The sequence below is a fragment of the Lutjanus erythropterus genome, chromosome 19, assembly GCF_056507025.1.
Source record: "Lutjanus erythropterus isolate fLutEry1 chromosome 19, fLutEry1.hap2, whole genome shotgun sequence".
Classification (NCBI taxonomy): domain Eukaryota; kingdom Metazoa; phylum Chordata; class Actinopteri; order Lutjaniformes; family Lutjanidae; genus Lutjanus; species Lutjanus erythropterus.
Window position 1 is genome coordinate 28,629,191 of NC_139335.1, and position 21,765 is coordinate 28,650,955.

At 36.6% G+C, this 21,765-nt stretch overlaps 1 protein-coding gene across 1 annotated transcript; it reads left to right on the forward strand.

Moving 5' to 3' along the window:
• The first annotated feature begins 15,917 nt into the window (after nucleotides 1-15,917).
• Nucleotides 15,918-19,857, forward strand: LOC146310043 (interferon-induced protein 44-like). Its single transcript, XM_084744340.1, has 5 exons — nucleotides 15,918-16,124; nucleotides 17,587-17,736; nucleotides 19,029-19,200; nucleotides 19,345-19,445; nucleotides 19,582-19,857. The coding sequence occupies exons 1-5, from the start codon at nucleotides 15,918-15,920 to the stop codon at nucleotides 19,741-19,743; spliced, it is 792 nt and encodes a 263-aa protein (XP_084600466.1). The 3' UTR covers nucleotides 19,744-19,857.
• The last annotated feature ends 1,908 nt before the right edge of the window (nucleotides 19,858-21,765 follow it).

Genomic DNA, 21,765 nt, shown 5'->3' on the forward strand with positions numbered 1-21,765 from the left:
GCAGTTACTGCCATTTCTAGACCATTGATTAAATATTGATTATTGCATTTCTAATTGGTTTAATTCTTAACAGCAATTAACAGATTAATGAGTAATAATTAATATCCTCAGTCCAAACCTGCGCTGCTGCAGTGTTTTGTTTTATCATCCATATGTCACTGTTTTCATTGGCCCATTTGCGATCAGATAAATCTTATTGGCTACTAAAATGCAGACACAAGGTTTGGATATTAATTCAAATTGTACTCAGTACTCAGTTATGATTTTAAAAGTACATTTTATATTGTAATGCATACTTAAGGATGAACAAAAGTACAGACTTGAAAATCTACTTATAAAAGTAAAAGTACCCCCCAGAATACCCTTGATACAGACTATTACAGTCTGTATCTGTTGTAAATATTATTACTGCACTTTATTTTACGTACTTATTTTTACTATTTATATTACATTATATTATATTTTATGACCAGGACATTGTAGCTGCTACAAGAGATGTGCCAAACGAAATTTCATTGTACCCCTTGCAATGACAATAAAGCTTCTTATCTTCAGAAAACTACTTAATTACGGTAATTTGAATATTTGTTTTTAGTTTCTTCCACTCCTGTTTAAGGGATAATACCTGATGATGAGTCCAGTATCAGGAATGAATGGATGATGTTAATGCCAGAACCGTCCAGTGGTTTTCCTGTCAGAGAAGACTGTCTGACAGCAAGTTAAAGCAGCAAAATATTTTAATTTTAATATACAGTTGAATAGATTTTGACATTGTGTAAGTTATTGTGCTGCTGTCTCTGTCCACAGCACTACATTACATATCTTTCATGCTGATACTCTTACCTGCTTCTCCAGACTGGGGTCGTGCCGATGATGCAATCCAATAATTGTCATTTCACCTCTCCTGGTGCGCCTGGTGTGACAAGGCTGCATCCTCATTCTCAATACTGGAGGTGTTTTTGCAATAGTAAAGAAAAATGAATGAATGAATGAAACCTGCTGGTTTCATGTTTTTTTCCAGGTTGTTCTGTCATGGAGAAGAGTCAGACGCAGCAGTGGACAGACTCAAATACTTACAGGAAGAGTTTGGGAAATATTCATGGCAACAAGTCCATGTTCAGTTAGTGAGTAAAATGGGGCTGGGGGAAAAGAAACTTATGGAACTTCTTGTAAGTCACTTGGTTGGGAATAAACTGAGACTGAAAAACAAAAGTGAAACAAAGAGGAGACTCTCTGCCGCCCTCAATACTACAGTATCACTCTGTCCAGAGACTTTTTATTTTGTCTCTCTTCAGATACAGGAGTAAAATATGCTCCTGTGATTGTGAAAACAAAATGTCATTTGTTAATTTTGGGTAATGTTTGACTTCTTTGGTTTGATTTAATGTCTCTTTATGGTGTTTACACTATACAGATAGTCACACACAGAACATAAAAGTAAGCTGATAACAAGTCAAGAATGTCTATCTGTTTTATTGGGTATAGGGACAAAGGAGATTGGGTCAAGTTGTATTTTAGGTATTATCAGATATTGTGTTGTTCAAGGACGAGTCACTGATCAGTCCCTATCAGACAACATTTGATAAGAAACAATCATGAAGAATAAAAGTACAAAGTTTAACATATAGTTTTCCACTACAAAAGTGAACACTGACTTTAACTGACTGACCTTTACTTAAATGTACTATGCTTTGACAACTTTGACAATGTTGAACAATGTTTTTTGTGTTTTAGATGAAGGTATATTGTGCAGGACTATGTATAGACTCATACAAAAATAATACCACGTCAGTCATCACTTATGATCAGAGTCACACCTAAAGTGTCACAGAAAAACATTACAAATATTATTCCTTTTTTCCAAAGAAAATACTGCACATTCTGTTTGCATGAAGTTTTATAACTTTATCTCACTATTTGTGTGTAATTTGCCCCTCAGATAAGCCCTGGAGGGAAATGCCAGAGTGAGTATGAGTAAACATATAGGGCCCTATCTTACACCCAGTGCAAGGTGCTGCTAGCTTATATCAGCACAGTTGCCATTTTTGCAACGTCTGCAAGATAGCAAATGAACTTGTACCCAGTCTGTGTGGCCGTGGACAAGAGTCTAAAGATGAGGGCAGAAGCCAGGTACGTTTGCTTTCTTGCTTTCCACAAACCACTTGCAATAACAACTGGTGCATTTGACCAAAGCTCTCATGTGCATCTCAACAAATGCAAAACACCTTTATATATTTTTTTTTCATGGCACAGGAATATTGATGAGTAAAGTGCCTTTTGAAAGTAATTTCAATTTAAAAAATAAAGTGTAAATATTAAAGTTAACAGTGTGTGTGTGTGTGTGTGTGTGTGTGTGTGTGCGTGTGTGTGTGTGTGTGTGTGTGTGTGTGTGTGTGTGTGTGTGTGTCTCACGCTTGGCTGAGGTGCACACACACATCTCCACAAACACAAAACACCTGTCATTTATGTTAAACAGCCATGTGCATGTGTCTAAAATTATTCTAATGAATAATTAATAAGGAAATATTATTACAATTATCAAGCCTAATAAATCTCAACAGACCTGCAAAGTGTGACACAGCTGTCAGATCATCTTTAACAGATGAGTCAGCATGACAGCTGGAGTGTTTGTGTCTGATAGATATACCCATTTGATAACCTATGTAAATTTTGCACAGGGGTTATCAAACTTCAGAAACACGTTTTGATTCTGTTTCCTGAGCGGGACAGAGGAGGGAGAGTGGGAGGAGGAAGAGAGGATAAGGAGAAAGAGGAAGAGGAGATGCAGAATGGGCAGCCGAGAAGCTGCACTTTAATCCAGCTGAACTCCCTCATGGGCCTGATTGAGGTCTGGGTCGACTCACTACTTTCAACAGCACCATCTCTCTCTTCCACTCCTCACTCCTCTCTCCTCCTCCTGCCCACTGGTTCCTTCCTCAGGAGCTTCAGCCAGCAGAGCTGCATAACAATGTTGATGATATTAATGATTGACAGAGAATGAATCAGTGACAGTGTAATTCAACGTGCTCCAGTGTAAAACATAGTTACATATCTGCAGCATATTTACAGTTCAGTTATTGTATTACTTTGTGCAGATGTTAATGGAAAATAAACTATTTATGCAAGATAGCAAAGGTGAATTTGGACACACCTTCAATAAATTAAATCCATTGCTCCTTGCACTTTCAGCTTGCGCTTCAGATCATTGTAAGATAGGGCCCAAAGTCATTGTGATGTCTCTGTGTCTGCTCTTTAATAAGACATAACTCCATAGAATCCAATAATAAAAATAATTCAGTGATAATATATATCATAATTCTTTTGTTTTTTTTTTATCTTCTTTCACACACTCAGTACTCTCGTAGATGTTTGTTAGTTTAAGAACTGCATATATATCTGGGATTTGATAACAACATTACCCCCTCTTCTTTTCAGTATAAAACTTACAAACTCCACAGAGAAAAGGGTGGATTTTGTTTCCCAATCATTTTCAATGACATCATGGTCTTTGAGCAAAGTACTAATAGTGGAGTTCTTGTGGAAGACGTCAAACTGGCCCTGAAGGGAAATGTGAAAGACTGTTACCAGGTACAATCATTTAAACTCTTAACACCATGTAAAGTAAGCTCGAGTAAAGAGGCCACCTTCCCGAACCACATGTTAATTTATGTATATGCTCTTGTAGTAGGGCTGGGCGATATGGACCAAAAGTCATATCCTGATATATTTAGGCTATCGATATACGATATATATCCCAATATTTTTTCGGCAAAGTGAGAGCAAATGTTCAGTCAAGGTCAAAGCTAAATATGACATGTCACAAGTAGTTTTATTGAAACCGGCTATTTCAGTAAACAGTAACAAAATCAAATGAATAAATAATAAACAGGTTTCTTCACCTGGTTCATGAAAAAAATGCTCAGTTGTTCAAATAATAAAATTTAAACATAAATACTGTATAACAACAGGAGTACCTTTTTTTAAATTAAAGCTCCATGCACATTTAAATAAAAATATATCTTAAATAACACATCAGTGCATCACTAATTCTTATCCAATAATCTAATAAATATGGTTATGAAATCTACCATTCTGTATTCTAAGTGAGTTTACTTTTAGCACTTTAAGTTTTGTTCCTTATTAATTTATTTAACCTCTATTTAACAATCAGTTTTTCAACGGAGTCCTGGCCAAGACAGCAGCATAAAAAACAAAGTAAAATAAGGAAAATAAGGAAAAACTAACATTTTAATATGTTTTTGTTTAAGGTAAAATATCTGAATACTCCTTACAACACTGCACTCACCAATAGCCAAATGTTGTCTGTGACCGAAGCACTGCATCCTCGGCCACTCGTTCAGCTCAGTCGCTTTAACGATGTTGCTCCCGTTGTCGGTTGTTATAGCAACCAGATGCTTTTCTCGGAGTTTCCAGCTTGCAATTGCGTCCTGCAGGGCCTCAGCTATGTGCTCACCGGTGTGATCCTGGGGGAAATAACTTGTTTGGAGACACACTGTTTTCAGTTCCCAGTCTTGAATGAAGTGAACTGTCACGCTCATGTACGGCTCACACGTCCTGCTTGACCACATGTCGCTGGCTGGTCAACGCAAAACGGGTCACGTTAGCAAGCTGGTCAGCAAGGCTCTGCCTGACTTCAGTGTACATTTGTGGCAGTGCTTCTCGTGCAAAGTAGTTGCGACTGGGAAGCTCATATCTCGGGTCCATAGTTTTCAGTGGCTTTTTGAATCTGACTTGTTCCACAGTTGCAACAGGGACCATATCTTTAGCAATGTGATAGGACACCGCTTTCGTTATAGTACACCACGTGTCACTTTTCTTTTCATAAGGCACACTGCGGGTAAATGAGGCTTGCAGTGGGCTTTGTTTTGGGGCTGGAGCTTTTTCGGGTTGTGGATGGCTTGCGCCTGGGGCTTCTGCAGCGCGCAGCTTCACACACTCTTCGTACTGCAGTTTGTGCCACTGTTTTAGGTGGTGAAAAAGATTTGTAGTGCTTCCACCCCTGGCTGTAACTTGTTTACCACACTCCCTACATATAACGTGATTTTGTTGCTCATCTGATACTTTAAAACCAAACCATCTCCAAATTACTGAGCCACTGCTTTTTCTTTTACAAACCAATTCCTCCTTTGCGCGCTCTGCAGCCATTGTTGCTGCCTCCATGCTTGTTGAAGAGTGCCGGTGTTTCTCTCCTTGCCTCTTCCCCCTCTGTGCATGAAAGAGGAGGGGCGGGGGCGCGCGGAGCAGTGCAGAGAGCTCCGGGTCATCAGCGCAGCAGAGCAAGGATCACAGCGCCAATTTGAACTATATCGATATATACGATATAGTCTAATTCCATATCACATTTAAAAATATATCGATATAATTTTTATATCAATATATCGCCCAGCCCTATCTTGTACCTCAGGTATAAATAAATACATAAATAAGTGAATAAATAAATGGAACCTGTGGAGTCTTCTTGTAAACAAGGAAAAATTATATTAGGTGTCAGTGACTGGATTGTATGCTTGTATGTATACTTGATCTTGACCAAATGTGATAAACACTTGATTTTTCATACAGGGTGTTTAAACCCATGAACAGTCTTCTTCTTCTTCTTCTCTTCTTTGCATTGCTACATTTCTGGTGGTTTAGCACCACTTAGATCAGTGGAATAGTATGAAACCATTGGCTGGAACATGTATCACATCACCCACCCACACACATGTGCATCCTCTGCATCACAAATAAAACAGGGACCCTAAAACTGCTCTACAGCACTATAGTGGTGAAAAACTCCACAGGCTACCTGTTATTTTTCATTATTTTGATTTCAACACATTTGAACATTGTTAAATGAAAAAAAAAATCATCATTTGATTGTATGTTATGTTTTCCAGTTCAAGGATAAAAAACAAATGACCGAGAATGATCCATGTTATAAACCATCTCCCACTCTGGATGGCAGAGTTCATGTTCTGGTTTCTGTTGTTCCTGCTGACTCATTATCTATAATGAGTGATGAAGTTGTGAAGAAGATGAGTGAAGCCGACTGGCAGCCAGTGAAATGAGTAAGAACAGACATCACAATGGTTATACTCTGTCTGGACACATATTGGATTTTATTAATCAAAAGCATGTGTTTTGTGGGGAGACATTGTGGGAGGTGCTGTGCGTGTGTGGGGTCAGGGGGTCACTGGTCAGGGCCATCCAATCTCTATGCCCAAAGCAGGAGCTGTGTCTGGGTCCTCGGTAGTAAATCAGACTCTTTTCCACTGGGCGTTGGCCTCTCTCAGGGCCGTGCCTTATCACCAATTATGTTTGTGACTTTCACAGAAGGACTGTATCTGGAGGGATTGATTGCAACAAAACTGCCCTCTGAGTCTGAGCCTACTCGACAACATTATATCCCTCCTTTAACACAAAGTGATTTAAGCTGGCTCAGATCAGTATCAATTTAAGTTTTCCTGATATTTAGAACATTTGCCCTGCTATACCCTGCTGTTACACAAACTGAAGCTGACATCTGTGCTCTCTTCACTGCCACAAAATTCCATTCCTCTGTTCCACTCCTAATTTTACCCTCACAGGACACAGGAGTCACTGGTCTACAGCTATCTCGATCTACATTACATAATGTTAGCTCAGACTCAAACATGTTAAATCACCAAACGCAAACTGAAGACAAACAATAACACAAACTAACTAACAGAGTCCTACAACTCCCGTGTCCTGCGAGGGAAAATGACTGATTCTATCCCTGGAGTCTGGTGTCTGTAATGTAGACGACAGGTGTTGGTAGGTATGGAATTATGACATAAGGGAAGGAAAGAATATGCCAGACAACGCCACCTGGGGAATTTCACCCCAGGAAATACTTGAAGCACCTCAATTATTGTGTAAAGGGTAATGTAAGGCACACAGGCTCGTTACTGACCACAGGTGGAGATATGTATTCAATTAAAATAGATACTTTTATTGAAAAACAAAATAATCAAAACAATAGCAGGGGCTGGAGCTGCTGAAAAGAAGAAAATTATTAATGAACAAATAGCTAGATAAAAATACTTTATTACAATATGTTAAAGAGGGGCCTTCATATAAATTGTAAAAAAGGTGAACAATACAATAATTAAAAACTCAGCCCAACTTAAGCAAAACTAATTAAACTAAGAAAACTGAGCCGAGGCCACATGGGAGAGGCAGACTACTCAGGAGTGTCTAGGGGTGCTACCACTGATCACCGCAAGTGAGCACAGCAAACACAGCAATCCTCAAACAGAAAATGGTGTAGTCTATGGTGTCCCAGTGCAATTACTCACACACAAATGTGAAGGGACCTCACCACGGGTGCCTAAAATAATTAAGAAAACAACAAATATGTACCTCAGTTGGCAAGTAAAGTAAAAGAAAACCATAGGCAAAACAAAAGAACTGTACACAAAGTAAAGGAAAACCAGGGCAAAGCAAAAGTAACAACAGTAACGTAAAACAGAACAACAGTAGGGCGAAGCAGCAGTGGTAAAAGGGGGGGCACTAGGACTTGAAACAAGGCAGAAAATACAATTAGCCGGGCTCCCACACTTCATATTAAGACTGGTGATGAAACACCCTACTCACCACCTCGAGGTCTGGGCTCTAATACACAGCAGGGCAGGAGGGAAGTCACGGTACCTGGCCAACCAACACATTGCACATGCTAAACAAAACTAAAATGCAAGTACAATTGTACATAAACAGGCTTTTGTGAGCACATACCTGGGGGGTGTACTACGAAGCAAGCTCGACACAGCCAGGCTTTCTTTGCATGATCTGGATCGAAAGCCTAAAACCACAATCAGAGATAACGGGTATCATGATGGTGGTTATCAACTCACTTTGTTAATCCAGGTTTTCGTCTTCAGACTCTGTGCACGCTCACATAAAAGGGGCGTTTGTTGCATCATTTGACTCTTCTTCCGCATGAAATGAAGCGATCGCGAGTCACTTACTTAAGTCAAAATCATCAAGTTGTTATAATTATGAGCTGTGGAAAACATACAAATACATTACGACAAAAAGCAACATTGTTGCTGCAAATAAAGCAGGAGAAGAAGAATGATGTCAGAAAATTACTGATCGACTAAATGTGGTCTTAATGCTGCTGTTTATTCTAACATGAAAACTGCACATCAAACAATAAAACTCCATACAGCAGATTTAAACATGATGAAGTCTGTCTGACACTGTCCTATGATGACAGAGACGTGGACATCACTGAAGTTTTTGACCAAACCAACGTAAAATGAGTGTAACTGATTTAAGATTGTCTGTGATAAATGATGATGAATTTTCTAATCAGTGATCTGAGCTGCAAAATCACCAAGACAAAACAGATAACAGTAAGAAGTATTCAAAGTGTCTGTAGTTGTTTCATCATTATTTTAGTGTGTGGATTATATACCATGTAAATTTAAAGTGTTAATATGATCTGGAGCAAACGGGGAAAATGACTCTGCATCACCAAACGGAGGTTACCGTCATGACAGCACGATGCATACCGATACCGGCATACCGATGCAACATACAGCTCAGCAATTTTTCATTGTTCATTATCCTCCCTCAGTTTAAAAGCTATATCGCTCATAAACAATCTTGTTAGGACAATAAGTAGTTAAAGAACGGTGCTTTTGACAGACGATTTAATCATAAACTCTGAACATAACCTGCTCCCATCCAGGTTATGAGTTTAGCATCAGTTACCATGGTGATCTAGCCAGGTTAAAAGAGAGCCACCTTCGTGACACTGAAAATCCTGGCTTTAGACTCAACATAGCTCGCTAACCCATTAATCTTGCTTCGTAGTTACACCCCTCTGGTGGGAGCAAACGTTCTCAGCCAACAGCAGGGACAGAGCATGAGGCAGGAAAAGAGGCAGAGGAAAGGCCCACAGGTGCCTTATATTCCCTGGCTCTGATTAGGAGGCTGGAACAAAGGAGGAGTCCAGCCCAGGCTGCTTTCAACCCACTCACTGTTCTGCACTGCTGGAGGAGCCCCACCACATAAAGAAAGAGACACCGGCTTTAGTTCCATGTTTGAAAACGCTGCCTGACGACAAAATAAAGCGGCGAACATGTTCTAAATATAACTTAGACTTAAACCCATATTAATTTTTTTAGGTTGTCCTTTGTTCAAGTGCTAAAATACATTTTTCCAGATTTCTTAATACTTATGAATATTTACTTTCACTCAGGTCTCTGTGGATGCTTAATGCAAACCTTTATTCTGATATCATATGGATTTTTACTATCTCAAGCCAAATTTCCAGAGACTTTTAAAATGAAATGGTGGCATTTTGGTGATGACAAACACTTACCCAGAGTTCCCCTGCTGGAAATGGCTATGATTTGAGACACTTCCTAACATTTACTGACATCAAGCAGCTGGACGTCTTCAGTGCGCAGTAAACAAAATCACAGTGGCAAACCGGGACTTCAGTTCAGCCAAACTTAGCCAGATGCACCAAAAATGCAGAACAAGTAACATTTTGTTTTTGAGTTTTCCGTAGTTGAACTTGTACTAAATTAAATCTGTGTTTGATATTAAAAACTGTAATAATCTATGTAGTTTCTTTTTATCGTTCTTCTTTCTCCGTTTCAGTACCACACACACACACGGTTACATGTAGCATAGATTTCTCTCATATTATTTCTAACAATGTTGAGAAGGTCTCTGCACACCTGAAATGTCTGACAGGTGCGTCAGAGAAAAAAATTCAACTTGAAGAAAAAACAGCTCATATTATTTCTACCATCACAGCTCTGTCTGACAGACAGACTACATAATTTTTTCTGATTTCAGCTACTTAAATGTGAATATTTTCTGGTTTCTTTACTCCTTTATGACTGTAAGCTGAATATCTTTGGGTTGTGAACAAAAGACATTTGAGGACATCATGTTAGGCTTTGAGAAATAATGACTGACATTTTTCATTGATTTCTAAACAGTGAAAACTATTGTAGGCTGCATCCTAGAGTATTCCTTTTTTGATATTATTTGCCATTTTATCCCTTGTTGAATCAAGTTGTGACAATATATATCTTTCTGCATGTTATTTAACCTTACTGGATAAAGTATTGTATGAGTAGCCTGTAGGCCTGATGTGGAAGTGCAAAAATGATGCTTGATGATGTTCATACATTAAACTGGGGAAATGTAATAACTATGCAAGTGAAAAAAAAAAACATTTATCATTTGTATTCAGAGGATGGAAATACAGGCCTGTTTTGAAAATCTAAGATGTAGAAAGTACAAATATTTGTGTTCAAATGTATGGACCACAAGGAAAAAGTTCTCAGAAAAATAAATACTCAAGTACAGATAAAGTAGCAAAGTATTTGCACGTAGTCACTTCCAACCCCTGACTTTATCTGAACTGCTTAAACAGTTAAAGTTGAAGTGGCAGTTTAATTACTGAAAGAAGATAAAAAAAAAAAATCAGTTAAAGTGTCTCCCTGTGTGATTTCATCTGCAGCGTTAGAAGAAAGTGAAAGGTCACAGAATGAAAGCAGTAAAACTGAAGTATAACAACTCAAACTCTCAAGAAGAGAGATGAAGGTGAGTTGTAGTGGTTGTGGGTCCTCACCACTATTACCCCCACCTTTATAAACTTTTTGGAAGTCTCTCTTGATGCTTAGAGATGTGGTGGTTTAAGCTGCACACATTAAAAAAAAACACTGTGATAGTTGCAACCCACCATAAACCAACAGCACCTATGACAAGATCAAGATCAGCAGGTGCTTTACTCACTGGTGAGGTGTTTCCCAAACTCACCTGCTGGGCAAAGTTATAAGAGGTAGAGGTGGGCAGAGTAACCATTAAAGAAAAAAGAAGAAAAAAAGAAGTCATCAAAATAACTACTTTAATCAGAGTACAACAGCGTCTACTGAAAAAAAAGCTTGAGTAATGAGAAACTTGAGTAGCAAGAAGAAACACTGACACACTTTGGTCTTTAGTGTTTAATTTGATATGAATATGAGTGGAATTATTTCAACCAGAGTCTTCCTCAGCTAAAGGTAAAGAAGAGAACATGTATTTATTTGTGATTAAATGACAGATAACCTGCCACATTTACATAGTCAGTGTGACCACACAATGTTACTGCTACAATATGTGTCAAAGTGAAACTGGATAGTGGTGGAGGCAGAGTTCAAGTGCATTTAATCAAGCAAATAAATGATCAACAGCTTACGTAAATGAAGAAGGTCAAAACCAGAGTCTGGAAGAAAACAAAAGAATCCACAAAGGCAAAATGCAAAACTCAAAGAAATGAGAACAGGTCCAACAATCAACAGGATGACACAGTGGGGCAACAACGAACTGACACAGAAACAGAGAAAACACAGGGACTAAATAGACAGAACCACATTAGACACAGGTGGGCAGACAGGAACACAGAAAGACAGGATATGACCAACAAAAAACAAAACCATGAAAGTTACATAAATATTACTGGCTACTCTATTAAATCTAGAAATGCCAGAATTTGATAACCATCAGAACATTAATAAACAATCATTTTGACTTTTGACTTAAACTCATGATAAGTACCAAATTAGGATTAATGCATTTATTCTGTTAGTTAATCTAAAAATGAAATGACACCATGATGTAAATTTAGTAAAATTTATTTAGATATTCATCAATATGCATGCCATCGTGTGGTAAACTGTAATGATTGTATATTCACAGCGATAGTTATCAAATTTTAGGTTTATCTAGAATTATTCAGAACTCATGGTATTAACTGTTTTAATTTGTTCAAAATAAACTGTGGTAAAGTTTTATAGTAGTTTACAATTGTATAGTAAACTTCTTAATTAAAGTAATTTGAATATTTGTAATTAGTTACTTCCACCCCTGTGTAAGGGATAATAACTGTACTGTCATGGTGACGAGTCAGATGCAGCAGTGGACAGACTCAAATGCAGACAGGAAGAGTTTGAGGAAGTATTCATGCCAGCAAGTCCCTCTTCTTTTAAGTCACATGGTTGAGAAGAAACTCAAACTGAAAAAAAACAAACAAAAAAACAAAAGTGAAACAAAGAGATAACTCTATATAAACACTGCCCCTCTCAATATTGCAGCATCACTCTGCACAGAGCCACACAAGTGAAGGTAAGGACTTTTTATTATGTCTCTCCTCAGATATGGGAGTAAAATATGCTCCTATGATTGTAAAAACAACAACAACAACAACAACATTTGTTAATTTTGGGTAATGATTTTATTTCCCTTGTTTGATTTAATGTCTGTCTCTTTATGATGTTTATACTCAACAAAGGTACTTTTATGAGAAATATTTTCTGAGCTGCAGAGCTGAGCCTCTTATTATTCTGACTATTTACTGGACTTGAAAGTGAAAACTAACTTGACTTTTATTTAAATATAGTACACTGAAATTATTCTAAAATTCTACTCAATAGAAAAAATATACTGCATTATAACTACTCTGACACGTACAATTTCTCCAAAAACTTGTTTACATGTGATGCAGTAAATGTAGCACGTTAAACCCACCACTGATGGCAGGTGATGGAAAAAATATGCAATATTGTCTGCAGAGTTTTGGTCAGCAGGGGTGCTGCATGTACATTTCAGCATGTCCAGAACTTTGTACTGGACTCACGAGTGGCTGCTGGGCATTGTGGGGAGATTTTCCAGCAAAGGTTGCGTTACTTTGCTTATGAGAGGCTACAATTCAATGTGTGACACATAAGGCTGCACCCTTAGCTCTCACACACACACACCCTGACCAGACCTGATCATCTGAGAGGAGAATTCTTTTAAATCACATGATGCAAAAGAAAGTGAAAGTTGAACTACTGTCATGACCTCACACAATACACACCAGTGTAGATAAGATCAACCAGACATCTGCAGCTGCCACTCAACACTTAAGAATATTATATTTTTAAGGGTTATGTGACACTGAAGATCTTTCTATCTACAGTACCTCCTTTTTAGTCGTTTGCTGTTGCAGCACCCTTTCACCAATTTTACCTGCCAAGTTGGTCATTTTTTCAAACTTCTATGTATCAGACATGGGCCAATAAAGAAGTACTCAGATGCAGGACTCAAAACACATGGTATTTAATGGGAAATGTGGTCGGTACACAGATACATCAGTCAAAAAAAAAAAACACAAGCAGAGGTATCCAAAGGCAGCAGGCAAAAACAGGGTCCAAAATGCAAAAACAGGTCAAAAAACAAGGAGATCGCTAGGAATACAGCTAAAACACACTCATATACAACTGAGACGACGTGGCAACAGACAAACAGTAGCACAAGGACTAAATACACAAGAGAGGAAGGGTAATGAGGGACAGGTGAAACCAGTCAGGGTGGGACAGGCAGTCACACAGGAGGAAAACACACAGGGGAAGGAAGTAAAGTGCCTGAAAGGAGAGACTAGGGTGATTACCAAAGTAAAACAGGAAGCACTGACAAGAACTGAAAACAAGGAAAACATGACCTTAATGGGAACCTCAGGGTTTAACAATATGTGCTGTGTTGAATTAAAAAATACAATGCTGCTGGTACATGACTTTTGCTAAATGTCTCTGTATTTTCATATAAAATGTTTTTTTGTTTTTTTTTTTTCATCACAGTTCCACAACCTATTTACCTATTTCAGTCCAATTTCCTGACATTAAAATACAATTAATTAATTAATTAATTAAACTCAATTAAAAATAAAGTAGGAGAGACCAGGGACAGTTGTAACACTTTTTGTCTCAGCACTTATTACTCACTGAATTTTTGTGTTAAAGCTCTCAGTAGTAGCCTTACTTATTACAAATAGTAATGTTTTGTTGTTGTTGTTGTTGTTGTTGTTTTTGTTTTTTTGTTTTATTTTTGTACTCATTTCCAGGCTTTTCCCAGAGGCTATTATTATTATTATTATTATTATTATTATTATTATTATTATTATTATTATTATTATTATTATTATTATTATTGATAATAATAATCTAAAATTTAAATCAGATCACTGATGGTTATTATCCTACAGAAAATACAGCTGCGAATATTTGCAATCATTACAGTTCACAGGCATATTGATAAATATGTAAATAAGTTCTACAGAATTTAATTGTTGGTGTTATTTCATATTTAAAAAGATAAACTAACAGAATAATTAATCCCTTAGTCTGTATTTATCATGAGAGATAATACAGTTTGAAAGTCAAAGTTCAAAGTGATGTTTCTTATCGTTCTAGTTATGTTCTAGTATTTATGGAATTCCTGCACTAAGTTACTACAAATCTGCATTCACAAATAGAGTTCCACCATTATTGGTGTTTTGACCCCTTCGTGTTCTTACACCAATGTTTAGAGACTCTAAAATAATTTAAAGAATCACTTGGATTTAGTGTCTGCATTACTGAGCCAACAGTGATGCAGACTAGGTCGGAACAAAGGTGATCTCCATAAACCAAGGCTTAGAAAGGGATTATACTCAGACACACATTTTTTATTATTATCATTATTTTTTATTATCTTCTGTGATTCAGAATTCTTGAAAAACTTTCTTAAGGCCCTATGCCAGCGACAGCTGTGGCTGGAGGCATATTCCATATTATTATATATTATTATTATATTCCATATTTCTTGTGAACACAGAAACAACTTTTGAGAATTTCTTCAAACTTGATACAAATTACAGCTTAGAATCAAGAATAAACTGAAACACTTTGAGAGGACAAGATGACCTCCCTAAATACATCTGTGGCCATAACTCAAAATTTCGTACCCTAATTATGACAAAAGCACATACAAATATCTAATAGCATAAAGTGGTGAGGTGATTATATTTTATATCCAAAAGGTCAAAGGTCAGCTTCACTGTGACATCATAATGGTCAGCTCTGTATCAGTCCTCTGTCCTCCTCTGTAAAAAATAGTTTCTACCTGGAAGACAAGTATAGTGAGAACTTCTATTTTACCAAAAAATACACTTAATTCCTTTTATTAAATGAATCATCTGGACAGACATAGATATAAACTGGAACTTGTATTTTTTGACTGCTCTGTTTTATATGACCACTGACAGCTGACTTCTCAGTTTTCTTAACAGCCACTAGGGGCAACAAGTGATTAACATTTGCCTCAGTTTGAAATGCTAACATGGTGAACATGTATGAATACTATTTGAGGCCCAGAAGGTGAAAAAAGGCTAGAAAAGTTTTTTGTCTTTCCTCTTCCATTAATCATTTTATAACCCCCAGATTTAGACGGAGAACCACTAAAGTAACTAAGTGTAACTAAAACTAACCTCCACCTCAAACCACTACAACACTAGAAGACCTCTTTCCATCTAACACTGTCTTATATCTGTCAAATTATTTTTGATTGTGTTCAGTAGATTTTGCTGACAACACTTCTTGAAGATGATTTTCATAGCAGCACTGTTACTTGTAACTGAGTAGTTTTTAAATCACTGTATTGGAATTTTTACTCAACTCAGTACTTGTTCCACCACTGGGGTAAATTCACCATCATTTCAATGTTTGTCTTTACAGCTATGGGGGGTAAGTCTTTTCCTGTCTCACTTTCACCATGAAGATGATTAACAATGATATCATTAACAAAAAATAATGCATGATTTCAATAAAGTTCTTTGCTTTGTCTCACTGTATGTCAACATTTGCTGTTCAGGTCTTTTTAGTTCACCATGGAGGAGTTTTGAAACGTGAGTATGAGTAAATATATATGAGTCAGTATGTTGTTACTGTGTCCTTTCTGTGTGGTTCTGCTTCTTAATAACTCAAATGGTTTGTTGTTGTTTTGGTTGTTTGGTGTGTGTGACAACAGAGCATCAATAAGATATTGTACATTCAGACAAGACCTTATGTCGTGTGGTTTTTTTTTCTTCAATGTACAGGACCTTCGAGGAGGATCTCGAATTTGTGAAATCTTACCGACCTCGCAACAAGAGAGCCACACATGTCAGAATTCTGCTTCATGGACCAGTCGGTGCCGGCAAGTCCAGTTTCATCAACTCTGTTGACAATGTTCTACAAGGCAGAATAACTGGTCGAGCTTCAGCTGAGGCAATCTCTGGGAAAAGCTTTACCAGAAAAGTATGAATAACTTTTTAATTGTGGTGATTCTAAGCTAAAATGATGCAGTTTAAACTAAGAACTTAACATGTTTTCTACGATGATTATATTTCATTAATCTGATCATCAGCTGTAACAGACCTTTACTATAAAGCATTTGTAAAATATTATTAAAATGACATTTTTTGCTTATGTTTTGAGTATAAAAAATACAAAGAGGAATAAACATATTGGAGGTACAAATTATATTCAGCACAGGCAAAAATAAATTAAATTTATGCAGGAATATCAAATCCAAAGTAAATTTGTCCATTTATTCTTCTTTTTTTCCAGCATAACGTTTAACGAAAATGTACATTAGGGTGTTTCTTTAACTACGAGCACTTTTCACCCTCCCAAATAAAAAGACATCAGCCTCTTGAGATTTTAATGCAGAACATTTGGGGCCGTTTGTTTTTATACATTTGTCCTTAGGACAAAAATGTCATTTCTAGAAACTTGTGAAAATTTTGATCATACACACAAAAGATAATATGTTGCCCTTTATGACAGATATTGCAGTTCTAACCTGTAAATTATCTTTACTGAAGTGTTAAAATTAACAAATAAAATTCATATTAATAATGAAAATAGGAGTAATGGAGGAGTAATGAAAAAGGAGTACTGACATTTTGTGTTGTTAAGAATAGAATGTTAATGCTAAATGCTAATAATGTAACCTACTGTTTACATTAGCTTCACTCAATACTGGACCAAAGAATGGACAACTGGAACTGTTGCAGAAATGATATTTTTGCTAATCTTGCAAATAAATGGCAGCTAGCAAGGTGCCATGTTTTTAAGACACAACACATCAGTATTTCACATGTGTTGTTGAAAGTTTTACAGACTGGTCTGAGATCTGTTTTTTGGATTTTTTTTGTTACAAAACCGTGAGTGAGCACTGAGATAAATTAGCAGTTAGGTCATATCCAGCTCTGTGTTGTTGTGGAGGGTATGGAGAAACTTTGGTGCACTTGTTGGTCTGTTACAGAGGAAACACAAGTCATAATGACAGACTGAGCAGCAGGTGATCACAGGGTCGACCTCTTCGTATATGTCTTTCTGAAGACGTGTGTATTCAACGTCTGTATCAGTATTTAGTGTAATTCAAGAAGGATTGTGGATCAAAACTGTCTTGGTGGCGCTTTGATAACACACTCTCATGGAGGAGGGAATTTCCGATTGGCTACATCCTGTTTTTCTCTCTCACACACTCACATCCTGTGGAATGTCCTCTCAGTATGGAGAGACTGATGTAGTTTGGAGGAACAGAGCAAAACACAAATAAGTGCATTTATCAAAACTATTCCTTTCAGAAACTGTGGCTTTTTGTGAAATTGTAGATGAAGTAATGAAGCAATTGTAGATATCTATATTAGTTTAAGAGTTGCAATGTGATGAATGAATATTTATTAATATAATTGCATCTTCTGCTTTACAGTACAAAACTTATAAAATCAGCAAAAATGGAGGTGGCCATTATTCCTTCATTTTCAATGACATCATGGGCTTTGAAAGCAGGGAAAACAATGGAGTTCTCGTGGAAGATGTCAAACTGGCCCTGAAGGGACATGTGAAAGATGATTACCAGGTACAATCCTTTGAAGTCTGACATTATTTAAATGGAGCCTGTGGACTTTTCTTACAAAAGTTATATTTACATTCAGTGTTACCCACCAAAATGTATTGTGTGTGTACTTAAGGTTTACAAAATGTGATAAAACACATGTAAATATGGACAAACATGTCGAAATGATCTAAAACCTGAAGTCTGGCATCATTACAGTGAAAAACTGACAGATCCACATTATATTCATTCTTCTCTGTTTCATTTTTCTCTGCATCTCAGAGTGCAGTTGTCTTTCATCACGATGCGTTCAACTTGAACTGAAAAGTTTGAATTTCAAGTCCCCAGTTGGAAATAAGTTGGAGTTTAAGTTTGCTTTCTGCTGTAGTGTTAATTGGCCATTCAAATAACTACAATTTTTAAAATTATTATTATTATTATTATTACTTAATACAAAAACATGAATATAATGCACCATTTTGCATAACATTATTATATGTTACTCCAGTGAATCTGACAGGAGATTCTATTTTAAGTTAAAAATGTTGGGCTTTGGGACTGTGAACTTAATAGGTCAATTTTCAAAATTGTGAACTATGAATGTGAACTAGTTCATTTTAATTTCTGTGTACTTTGTAAGTGTTACCTTGCACAGCACTGCTCTTATGTTATAATGATGATAAAACATGATAAAGAGCAGACAGAAATGGCAGCGTTTCCCAGTCCTGGTCCTCAGGACCCACTGCCCTGCATGTTTTAGATGTTTCCCTACTGCAGCACACTTTATTCAAATGACCAGTTTGTTATCAGGCTTCTGCTTGATGATGAACTGATCATCTGAATCAGGTGTATTGGAGCAGGGAAACATCTCAAACATGCAGGGCAGAGGGTCCTGAGGACCATGATTGAGGGTCTAGGGTGTCCCTCCAGAGGAGAAAATGCAATGCAGTATCACGCAGGCTTCTCTACATATTAGAAAATTAGTTGGTCTCTATGTGCCTTGAGATGATTAAACAGTTAATAGTTTCTTGTGTGACTTTTCGGTGCACTGGTGCTTTCTTTTTAGCCTCTGCCCCACAGACAGCCAGTCCACCACTGAGTGGAACAGTATTGAACCATTGGCTGGAACATGTATCAAATCACCCACCTTGTATCTACATCACAAACAAAACAGGAACCCTAAAACTGCTCTACAGCATTACAGCAGTCAGAAACTCCACAGGCTACCTGTTATTTCATACTATTTCAATTTCAACACATCCAAACATTGTTCAATTTAAATAACCATTATTTGACTGTATGTTATTGTTTTCCAGTTCAAGCCTGATCAACAAATGACCATGAATGATCCATCTTACAAGCCATCTCCCACTCTGGATGACAGAGTTCATGTTCTGGTGTCTGTCGTTTCTGCTGACTCAGTATCTATAATTACTGACGAGGTTGTGAAGAAGATGAGAGAAGTCAGACGGGCAGCCAGTGACATGGGTAAGAACAGACATCACAATGTTTATATTCTGACTGGACACATATTTAATTTGAACAAAATCCACTATCAATGTCAAAAAAATCCTTTAATAAAACAAAAGCAAAATAAACATTTAAAATTCTGCTAATTTTTTGTTTATGCAGATATTCCCCAACTGGTTGTTCTCACCAAAATTGACAAAGCCTGTGAGGATGTGGCAGAAAATATAAACAATGCCTATTACAGCAAATACCTGGAGGAACAAGTAAGTATTGGTGAATTTTTGAAGTGTTTTCAGACTTCTGATCTTAAAATGTAACTTTCAAATTTTCAGTATTTCAGCACTGGTCACCACTTTGCATTTATTGATCAGCTGAAATTCTCGTACTTTTAAAACTTAGGTCAAAAAATTCAACACAACGCTGGGCATTCAGGAGAACTGCATCCTCCTCGTGAAGAACTACGATAAAGAAGGACGTACAAATCGTGGCGTTGATAGGCTGATACTGAGAGCTCTGAGACAGATCATCAACTTTGGAGACGACCACCTCAACGACCTGTAGAGCGACATACTGAAGAGAAGCTCACATGATTGAGGCATGAAAAATAAACAGTAACATGCACTCTGCTGATTTTATGATCGTATGATTCATATACTGTTCACTATATCATGAGATTATTCTTCCTTTAGGGGAGTAAAAGTTTTGTTTCACAGTTTGAGCTTAATGATTTTAGAAAGCTATATTAAACAAAATGTATCCATAGGTATTAAAGGGATAGTTCACCCAAAAATGACAATTCAGTCATTATATACTCATCCTCATGTCAATTGAAGGTTTGGTTTAGTTTCTTAATCCACAAAACACTGCTGGAGTTTAACAGGAAAACGGTGTTGCAGAATCTCCCAAATAATTTAACTGAATGGTGAGTTTTTCTGTTTTCAAACAGGAAAAGCCCAAATCTTCACTGTAGATCCTTAGTTGGGAGCCACGTTTCCGTGTGTGCACGCCATCTGAAATGAGTGTTTACGGTGCGACTGTGTGCATGCACAAGTAAACGGCATGTAAAAATCAAAATGCAAAATCAAAATACACATTTTTAAACTGTGCAGCTTTGAATTAGAAGTACAACAGTGTCAGCTTTTTATGTTTGAAACACATCTGATATTTTTTTATTTGATTTGTCAAAAAAAAAAGAATGTTCATTCAAAAAAAAATTTGACCAAATTTTCTATGTTAAAATACAAACTTGTTACACATTTGTTATCAGGTATTTTTAGTTTACATAACACATTTTTGAATTGTTTGAAGTTGTGAATTCTTGTCTGGGTCTTTTCTGGCACAGAACAAGTTTTTTAAAAAGGCAAAAACATTTTATAAATTTTATAAATTTCCTATTTGTGAAGAATTCATTTTCAGCACAAAAAATGGAATTACAGTGTTAGTAGGACAGTAATAATTTTAATTAGTGATTAATAATAGTTTGTTCCAGTTCACAAGAATGGCTGATGTACAATTATACAACCATGTCAGAAAAATGTGTTGTGTTTTATTTGTTGATTTCACATTAATTTAGCAGCAGCAGACAGAAGCTTGATGATTTCAGAGTGAAGTCAGAGTCAGTCAAATATGATGAGTAAATTCTTTAAATACAGGATATGAGTCTCTTTTGTCTTCATCCACATCAGATAAAATCATTTCATCTTTGACTGCATTTCCAAGACAAAGCTATTTAACTTATGAACAAGACAAGTAGTGTGACTCCAGTTTGTGTTTAATAAAGTGTACTGTGCTCTGTCACTAGTATCCCCACATAAACACTGTGACTTTTTAAGAATGAAATGACACAAGAAGTCACTGTTGTGGCAGTCGTACATTAGACTGGAGAAATGCAATAGCAAGTACAAAAAACAACAAAAACAAACATACAAGCATTTTATCATTTGTATTCAACTTATTATTATTATTATTAAAATGGAGTCTCTATACTTTTAAGGCAGATGTTGAAAGATATGGTCATTACAGTTACACCTGTTAGTACAGGGGTCTGCAACCTTTACAATCAAAAGAGCTTGATTAAATGCTCTCTTTTGCCTGAAGACTTTTTTCTGACAGCCGTAGCTTATGGAGACTCAAGAAGACGAGCCACCATCACAATTTATAGGAAAAGACACCGAGCCATAGACACAGTTTTTGATATTTTAGTTGATGAAATATTAACATTTTTTTTATAAATTTGGTGTACAACATACTGCAATAGATGTTTGAGTTTTGTGCCCCACTCAAACTTTTACAAACTTTCTGCTGACCTTTAGTTGAGATAATTTATTATTCTTCCTCAGAGAAACTTATAGTAAAAGTTAAAAGTTAGAGAAACTCAAAAAAAAATGGTTTTCTAAATTTGGTCACAGTTAACTGTGAACCTGATTTGTTACTATTTTGTTGCCTTAAAATTAAACAGTTTATGCTATAATTTTTTAAATACAACATTTTGGGGGTTCTAAAATTCAAATATTTAAATTTATCCAAAGAAGAAAAGTAAATTATCTCAACAAAAGATCAGTAGTTGGTAAAACTTTTTCAAAA

Bases quoted from the DNA above. Each gene is read 5' to 3' on its own strand.
- LOC146310043 (XM_084744340.1), top strand. From the start codon at position 15,918: ATGTACAGGACCTTCGAGGAGGATCTCGAATTTGTGAAATCTTACCGA. The intron at 16,125-17,586 runs GTATGAATAACT...TCTGCTTTACAG, and splicing joins GGAAAAGCTTTACCAGAAAA to TACAAAACTTATAAAATCAG. The intron at 17,737-19,028 runs GTACAATCCTTT...ATTGTTTTCCAG, and splicing joins ATGTGAAAGATGATTACCAG to TTCAAGCCTGATCAACAAAT.